The 8,961-nt window shown below is 35.8% G+C and overlaps 1 protein-coding gene across 2 annotated transcripts in view; it reads left to right on the forward strand.

Moving 5' to 3' along the window:
• The window catches only part of LOC107630994 (callose synthase 5-like), a 14,251-nt gene extending 5,729 nt beyond the window's left edge, over positions 1-8,522 (forward strand). Inside the window, exons 17-43 of one of the 2 annotated variants that reach the window (XM_021119292.1) lie at positions 31-83; positions 187-247; positions 344-425; positions 537-586; positions 688-774; positions 1,351-1,473; positions 1,553-1,647; positions 1,760-1,844; positions 1,913-2,073; positions 2,256-2,379; positions 2,647-2,738; positions 2,857-2,974; positions 3,050-3,201; positions 3,535-3,644; positions 3,797-3,922; positions 3,996-4,064; positions 4,181-4,370; positions 4,466-4,583; positions 4,668-4,787; positions 4,867-4,982; positions 5,055-5,138; positions 5,664-5,776; positions 5,909-6,138; positions 6,351-7,148; positions 7,428-7,478; positions 7,631-7,816; positions 8,000-8,522. In XM_021119292.1, coding sequence (XP_020974951.1) covers positions 31-83; positions 187-247; positions 344-425; positions 537-586; positions 688-774; positions 1,351-1,473; positions 1,553-1,647; positions 1,760-1,844; positions 1,913-2,073; positions 2,256-2,379; positions 2,647-2,738; positions 2,857-2,974; positions 3,050-3,201; positions 3,535-3,644; positions 3,797-3,922; positions 3,996-4,064; positions 4,181-4,370; positions 4,466-4,583; positions 4,668-4,787; positions 4,867-4,982; positions 5,055-5,138; positions 5,664-5,776; positions 5,909-6,138; positions 6,351-7,148; positions 7,428-7,478; positions 7,631-7,816; positions 8,000-8,230 — 3,825 coding nt within the window. In that variant the 3' untranslated portion in view covers positions 8,231-8,522. Of the gene's footprint in view, positions 1-30; positions 84-186; positions 263-343; positions 426-536; positions 587-687; positions 775-1,350; positions 1,474-1,552; positions 1,648-1,759; positions 1,845-1,912; positions 2,074-2,255; positions 2,380-2,646; positions 2,739-2,856; positions 2,975-3,049; positions 3,202-3,534; positions 3,645-3,796; positions 3,923-3,995; positions 4,065-4,180; positions 4,371-4,465; positions 4,584-4,667; positions 4,788-4,866; positions 4,983-5,054; positions 5,139-5,663; positions 5,777-5,908; positions 6,139-6,350; positions 7,149-7,427; positions 7,479-7,630; positions 7,817-7,999 lie in introns of both variants that reach the window. The other variant, XM_021119291.1, reaches the window with a different exon arrangement.

Consider the following 8,961-nt stretch of genomic DNA (forward strand, 5'->3'; position numbering starts at 1 on the left):
TCTGAATGATTTGTTTTTCTCCCCCTGCAGCCAAGGATTTATGTTGGAAGAGGAATGCACGAAAGCCAATTTGCTCTCCTAAAGTAAGTTTCATGCAAACTATTTTACTGAAGTAATTATTGGATTGTCCCCTTGGTTATTGTCTGAAAATTGTCCCATCATTTATGTTCCATTTTTGAATGCCAGGTACACTATTTTCTGGGTCATACTATTGGCTTCCAAATTTGCGTTCAGCTATTTTGTCCAAGTAAAAACGCTACATGTGCAGTACTTGTTACTTATAAACTAAGCTTGTGAAGTTATTGGGCCTTGTTAAGATTTTAACTGCTTTATCTATCTTCAGATAATACCTCTGATTGAGCCAACAAAGTTAATAATGGCCATTAAACATGTTGACTATGGTTGGCACGAGTTTTACCCCGATGGTATTTTCCTCCCCCTCCTGCTCCTTTTCTTCTTTTTTTGTCCCTTCACGATTACCTTGTATTGTAGCATGCTATTCATTTTATTGATCTAATATTTTCTGGTCTATGCAGCTCGAAATAACTATAGCGCAGTTATTGCACTCTGGGCTCCTGTACTCATGGTGCATGCTATATGTCCATGTTTATGTTCATATATTAATCTTTTCACTTGTTCAGATGAGTTATCACAAATTTTATGTCGTTATTTGAATTTTCAATACAGGTTTATTTCATGGATGCACAAATTTGGTACGCAGTCTTCTCAACTTTGTACGGTGGTATTATTGGAGCCTTTGATCGTCTAGGAGAGGTAATAATCAATTTTATCATATTACTAGCAATGTCTGAGGAGTATTTGCGATCAACTAATGCAGACTTGCGCATCTAACTAAAAATTGAACTTATTTAATCAAGATGAAAAATGATTAGGATCCTTTTGGATACATAGTACTGGATCATCATCTTCTTATGTTTTTATGAACTTCTGAACTAGTAAAGAAACTTGGACCTTAATTTTCAGTTATGGACCAAATTCTAGGAGAGGCCACTATCAATTTTATCCTTTCTTTAGCTTGCTATTTCTGAACAGGATTTGTAATAAATAATCTTTTCGACTTTCTACATTTTTGCAACACACACTCACATACTAAAAATCAAACATACAGTAATCAATTTGAGAAATTTAAAGGAGCAATTTGGAGACATATGATACTGGATAATCATTTACAACAGTTTTATGAATTCCAAAGTCTTCAACTTGTTGATAAACTTGGACTTTCCTCTTCATTTAAGGGTGAACTTGAGATGGGAAAACTTTTTATGGAATAATCAGCTCACAGTAATGCTGTGATAGTCAGTTACTGTTGTTATCCATTTGGTTTTACAGATACACACTATGAGCATGCTGAGATCACGGTTCCAGTCATTGCCTGGCGCATTCAACACATACTTGGTTCCTTCCCAAAAGAAGCAAGGAAAGAAATTCTCTTTCTCAAAGAAATTTGATGAGGTCTACTACATTTTCATTGCTTAGTACATTAAAAATAAATCTCTTTATTCTCTTCACTTCAATTTCCATGCTTGTATAGATTTCTGCTAGCAGAAGAAGTGAAGCTGCCAAATTTGCCCAATTATGGAATGAAATTATTTGCAGTTTTCGTGAGGAAGATCTCATTAGTGATAGGCAAGGCCTCAAAGCATATGTCTTTAGTTGCTCTTACCTGGCTTCTATTACTTTCTCCTTGATCCTTATTTGCTATGCTCATCACTTATTACTAAGTGCTTGCATAATCCAGGGAAATGGACCTTTTGCTGGTTCCTTACTCTTCAGATTCTCGACTGAAAATAATTCAGTGGCCACCGTTTTTGCTTGCAAGCAAGGTCTGTATAACTGGATTTTAATATTTTTATGTTTGACCAGCTCATGTTATTGACTGTAGCCTTTACAGATTCCTGTAGCTCTGGATATGGCAACTCAATTTCGAGGAAAGGACTCTGATCTTTGGAAGCGCATAAGTGCAGATCAATATATGAAGTGTGCTGTGATCGAATGTTATCAATCTCTTAAACATGTTCTTCATGATTTGGTTGTCGGGGAAAATGAAAAGAGGTATCATTAAGGATTCTTTTTTCTTTTTTTTCTTTTTTGTGCTGATACAAAGGATCATTCTATACTTCATATAAGCTATTTGTTTTTTTTTTCTTAAGTACACATGTGATTGAAGATGCCTTATGAAATTTCATTAAAATTGAATCATTATCAGCACTTATGAATTTATTGTGCTGGAACAGGATAATTTCCATCATCACTAAAGAAGTTAAGAACAACATATCAAAGAATACACTTACTGCCAATTTCCGAATGAGCTTTTTACCTTCCCTTTTTAAAAAGTTTGTGGAGCTTGTGGAAATCTTGGTGAGTCATTTAGAGAATATGCATCTCTAATCTCTATTCTTTCTTATATTCGCCTTTAGGCAACAATAACTGTATTTGGTCACATTTTTTAACTTATTGAGAGAGACATATACTCAGATTAGTTATTGGAGTCAATCTAAAGCTTAATTTTCAATTTTTTTTTCTCGCATCTCAGTTATTGTGAACTAATTTTTCTCAAACTAAGTATTAAGTTTTTTATTTAAGAGATAGTATTTGGAAAACTTGTGCCATGCTTTCTTATCACAGAAAGATGCGGATCCATCCAAGCGAGGTACAGTGGTAGTTTTGCTGCAAGACATCTTAGAAGTGGTTACTGATATGATGGTCAACGAAAACAGGTTTGTTTCACTTAACTGAATTGAATTTCAAATATGTTAGTTATTAATTAATATGATAACAATACTTATGACTCTTCCATTAAAATTAACAATATCTTTTAATTGTGTTGCTCATAAGTGAGTTGGCAGAACTTAATCAAAGTAGTAAGGATACTGGACGACAAGTTTTTGCTGGTACTGAGGTAAAACCTGCTATATTGTACCCTCCTGTGGTTACAGCACAATGGGAGGAACAGGTACTTAATAATGAAATCACCATCGATTTCTTTTTTCTTTTTCTTGATTAAGCAATGATGATACGGTTGTTTCAGATAAGACGTCTTTATCTATTATTGACTGTGAGGGAATCTGCCAATGAGGTTCCAACAAACGATGAAGTACGGAGAAGGATTGCATTCTTTTCCAATTCATTGTTCATGGAGATGCCACGTGCTCCACGTGTCCGGGAAATGCTCTCATTCAGGTCTGGTGCAGTTTCCTTAATATTCGGCCACAAAGATATATGTCCATCTTGTTCATAGGGAAAATGAGGCTCTTATTGTGCACACAAAACTACGCAAATTAAATGTCAACATCCTCGCAGCTAAGCCATGTCTATCCGTGTTATATGATGTTTACTTTATCTGTGATGACTTCAACTGTTGAAGGATTATCAGATATCTCAAATATCAAGCATAAAATCTTTGTTAAGTTGTAGGATATTTTTATTTGTCAAGGAGCTAGTGATGCATAAAATTCAAATGGGATGCACTCTAAGGCTGTGTTGTGCTTATGGAGCTCTTTTTCTTCTCTTCAGTGTCCTAACGCCATACTATAGTGAAGAGACTGTATTTTCTAAGAATGACCTTGAGATTGAGAATGAAGATGGCGTGTCAATCATATATTACCTGCAAAAGATCTTCCCTGGTTAGTGATAATTCACAATATAGCTTTGACTGTATTCATTCCATTTTCCTTTTTTGGGTACATACTGTATTTTGATAAGTGAGGGTTCAGTTCTCACTTTAAAAACAAACCCCACTATTCTCCATTTTGATAATTTAGTAATTTTTTGCCAGATGAGTGGAATAACTTCATGGAGCGACTTGAATGTAAGAAAGATAGTGAGGTATGGGAGAAAGATGAGAATGTATTGCAGTTACGTCACTGGGCGTCGTTGAGAGGACAAACTCTTTGTAGGACAGGTACATGATGATGACTCCCCTTCCCCGCCTCTCATACTGGATTTCATCGACTAATATTTTTCACTTAATATAGTTAGGGGAATGATGTACTACCGGCGGGCTATAAAGCTCCAGGCATTTCTTGATATGGCTAACGAACAAGGTGATATTAAGCGTTTTTTTCAAAATTTCCTCACTTATGTATAATCCGCTAGAAAGAAAAAGTAGTAGTTATCTCCCCAAGATGATTTCATGATTTTTTCACTGTCACGTGGGCAGAAATACTCGATGGCTATAAAGCTATTACAGTTCCATCTGAGCAAGATAAAAAGAGTCATAAATCCCTATATGGCAATTTAGAGGCCATGGCTGACATGAAATTCACATACGTTGCTACCTGTCAAAACTATGGGAATCAGAAGCGCAGTGGAGACCGTCGTGCAACAGATATCCTAAATTTGATGGTTAAGTATGTTCTCCTGTCAATAAATTAAGTTGTGTTTCCTATATCCAGTATGATGGTGTATATTTAGCTTTAATTTCCCAAATCCACTTCATTTGTAGCAATCCCTCGCTTCGTGTTGCATATATTGACGAAGTTGAAGAAAGAGAGAGAGAGGGTGATAAAGTACAGAAAGTTTATTATTCTGTACTGATCAAATCTGTAGACAATCTTGACCAAGTAAGAGCATCTTGATATAAAAAGAAGTTTTGTTAATTACTGGCGGTTACTTTAGTATTAATTACTTTTGTATCTTCTCCGAAGGAAATATTTCGAATTAAACTTCCTGGTCCGGCAAAGTTAGGAGAAGGAAAGCCTGAAAACCAAAATCATGCAGTTATTTTTACCAGGGGGGAAGCTCTTCAGACTATTGACATGAACCAGGTAAAACATTATACATTTTGAAACTCGTTTACGGTTATTTGGGGCATTTTAAACCAGGGCATTTGAAAATTTACTCTAGGATAACTACTTAGAAGAAGCTCTGAAGATGCGTAACCTTCTGGAAGAATTTCATGAGGATCATGGAGTGCACCCACCTAGCATTTTAGGTGTACGTGAACATATCTTTACTGGCAGGTGATGAACTACTTTGAGCTTACACATTGCCATCTTCAGATCCATATTACTTAATTTCATGACCTGTTACAGTGTCTCCTCCTTGGCCTGGTTTATGTCAAATCAAGAAACTAGCTTTGTCACTATTGGTCAGAGAGTTCTTGCAAGACCCCTGAAGTAAGTTTTTATTTCTCCCCCCCCCCAAGTGATTACATTATGTTTATGACAGGACAAATTGGTGATGTGTAATCCATGTCACGTACTCCATTATAGTAGGAGAATGCTTGGTTGATGTAGTAGCAGTTATTAACTTAACTGTTTAAAGTGCTTGTTTTTCCTGTGAGATAACTAAGCACCTCCTCACAAGCACATGACTATTACTGCTTCACAAATTTAGGCAACATTTTAACTGAAATCAACTCTAAATTTAAAGCATTTAAAATTAATTTATCCAGTTAACTTATTCAAAGTATAGTTAATCCTATTTTATCTTACTGATGAACTTTGTGCTTCCTCCCTATGTCTTGTTTGATTTTCTTGTTTAAATGACATCTCCTCTGCCATTTGAACGTTTGGAGACAATAATCATCAATATCTTCTACATTGTTGCAAGCAAAGAAGGAATTTGGGGGTGGAAAAAGGGGAATACATGTAATACAGAATACACATCATCCAGCTTATGATTTAGTTTTTCGATTGTAGGGTTCGGTTCCACTATGGTCATCCTGATGTTTTTGATAGAATTTTCCATTTCACCCGTGGAGGATTCAGCAAGGCTTCTCGTGGCATCAATTTAAGTGAGGATATATTTGCTGGTAATGCTTTTGAAACATCTTTTTAGCAATGACTTATCTTTGTTTCTTTCTTCTTATTCTATTTTATCTTTTAGCTGGTATGTATTTGATATTTCTTTATTGGCCTTGTATCGTATGGCTTTGTCTATGTAGGATTCAACTCAACACTAAGACGTGGAAACGTTACTCATCATGAATATATCCAAGTTGGAAAGGGTAGAGATGTTGGCCTCAATCAAATTTCTCTTTTTGAAGCAAAGGTGGCCTGTGGTAATGGAGAGCAGACACTAAGCAGGGATATATACCGGCTGGGGCATCGATTTGATTTTTTCCGAATGCTATCATTCTATTTTACAACTGTTGGATTTTATGTCAGCTCTATGGTAATGCTTAATGCTTTTGTTTAGGATTAATCAGAAAATTATCAAACATCTTTCATATAAAATAAGTCCAACTAATTTAAATAGATTATGGAAAATATACTTCTGCTCACTTGCCTATATAATTTTCAGTTTTACACACCCTAAATCTTATCCTTTTTGCTTAATTAGCTAACCCTGCATCTAGCACTAACGTTTTCTTCTGGTAATCACAGGCAGTGTCCCTTACAGTTTATGCTTTCCTATATGGAAAACTCTATCTGTCATTGAGTGGATTTGAAAATGCAATAGTTAAACTGGCAAGGAGAAGGGGCGACGATCCACTAAAGGAAGCAATGGCTTCACAAAGTCTTGTTCAGATAGGCCTTCTAATGACTCTGCCCATGGTTATGGAAATAGGACTAGAAAGAGGGTTCAGAACTGCTATAGGTGACCTCATAATAATGCAGCTGCAGCTAGCACCCGTTTTTTTCACTTTCTCACTAGGATCGAAGATGCACTACTTTGGGCGCACTCTGTTGCATGGAGGGGCAAAGTACAGAGCAACTGGGCGTGGTTTTGTAGTTCGTCATGAGAAGTTCGCAGAGAATTACAGGATGTACTCGAGGAGCCACTTTGTAAAAGGGTTAGAGCTTGCTGTCTTGCTTATGTGTTATAAGCTTTATGGATCAGCAGCTCCTGATTCAACTGCATATCTTCTTCTCTCAGGGTCAATGTGGTTTTTGGTTTGTTCCTGGTTGTTTAGTCCTTTCCTTTTCAATCCATCAGGATTTGAGTGGCAGAAGATAGTTGAGGACTGGGATGACTGGACAAAATGGATGAATAGTGGAGGTGGTATTGGTGTTCCTGCTACCAAGAGCTGGGAATCATGGTGGAATGAGGAACAAGAGCATTTGCAATTCACTGGGTTATTGGGGAGGACTTCGGAGGTGATTCTTGCCCTGCGTTTCTTTGTCTATCAGTATGGAATTGTGTATCATCTAAATATAGCTAGAGGTGACAAAAGCATCATGGTAATTATGCTTTCCAATTCAATTTTATTTTACATTTTCATGTCAAACTCTTAGCATCTGGACCTCAGGGCTTAATTGCTTTAACACATGTTGGACGAAGAAACTCCTTGGTTATAGGTGAAGTTAGTCTTTTATCGAAAACACCCTCCCTGTTTACCCAATATAAATAAATAAATAATTCCCTCCCCGGTGAACAAAGCAGAAAATGGAAAAGAAATACTAAACACAAACACAAGTTTACATATAAAGGAGATCTTTCTAACGTTCATTTCTCTCCAGGTTTATGGTCTGTCCTGGCTAGTCATAGTAGCTGTTATGATCATTTTGAAGGTTGGTATTTATTGATATATGAAAGTTTGTTTTGAGTTAGTAGAGAATTTTTTACCATTGAGCTTAAAATAATTAATAATTTCATTATTAATAAACAGCTTGATAATTATCTTAGTAATTAACCCGTGGCATACCGGCATCTGAAATTGCAGATTGTGTCTATGGGTAGGAAGAAGTTCAGTGCTGATTTTCAGCTGATATTTCGTCTCCTCAAACTGCTTTTGTTCATTGGAAGCATTGTCGCTCTAGTCTTGATGTTTACTCTACTTAGTCTCACAGTTCAAGACATTCTTAGGAGCCTCCTAGCTTTTTTACCAACAGGATGGGCACTTATACAGGTGATTTGTTTTTAGTGGTCATTGGCTCTTGCTTTGTCTGCTCATGCTGAAAATATATTTGATTGCCTCAAAGTTATTGCTGTTTATATTAAATCCCAAAACCATGTAAGCCGACTTGATTAATTTATGCAATCAGAGAAGATTCTCTCGTGATTTATGTTGCTGTTATCTTTATATGAGCAGATATCTCAAGCATGTAGGCCATTGGTGAAGGCAATTGGAATGTGGGGGTCCGTCAAAGCTTTATCAAGAGGGTATGAATACGTGATGGGATTGCTTATCTTTGGACCAGTGGCCATATTAGCTTGGTTCCCGTTTGTTTCAGAATTCCAAACTCGGCTGCTATTCAATCAAGCGTTCAGCCGAGGACTTCAAATCCAGCGTATTCTGGCGGGTGGAAAGAAGCATAAATAATCCCTTGTAACATACACAGGATAATACCAAACAATACGAAAGACGACGGTACCATATCTCAGGTACCAGGTTTAGGCAATTATAACAGCAGATATCAACACTGAGATTGTACAGTAGAACTTAGAATTAACCTTAGGCAGCAGCGATGTTATGTTGTACCAACAAAAGAAAGTGCAGTGGCATATATAATTTTGCGATATGATAGTCTCTCAAGTTCATCTAGGCCCAAGTAGTTTCGATACAATTTTTTTTCATCTTCCTGAGCTAATAATAGCTGTTTCAGTTTCACTAATCCCACCCAATTCCTTTTATCATACCAATTGTTTAAACGAAGTGGTTATGAATTCCATCTAACTATCTATTTTTATATTTATTATATAAAAGTTGATGTCACCAACAAAAGAAAGTGCAGTGGCATATATAATTTTGCGATATGATAGTCTCTCAAGTTCATCTAGGCCCAAGTAGTTTCGATACAATTTTTTTTCATCTTCCTGAGCTAATAATAGCTGTTTCAGTTTCACTAATCCCACCCAATTCCTTTTATCATACCAATTGTTTAAACGAAGTGGTTATGAATTCCATCTAACTATCTATTTTTATATTTATTATATAAAAGTTGATGTCAATAATATAATTTTGTAAATTTTTTATATAATAATAATTAAATATAATACATATTATTACTCTATTAAATAAAAAAATAACAGTTAAATATAATTAATAATTAG

Source organism: Arachis ipaensis, chromosome B03, assembly GCF_000816755.2.
Source record: "Arachis ipaensis cultivar K30076 chromosome B03, Araip1.1, whole genome shotgun sequence".
NCBI lineage: Eukaryota > Viridiplantae > Streptophyta > Magnoliopsida > Fabales > Fabaceae > Arachis > Arachis ipaensis.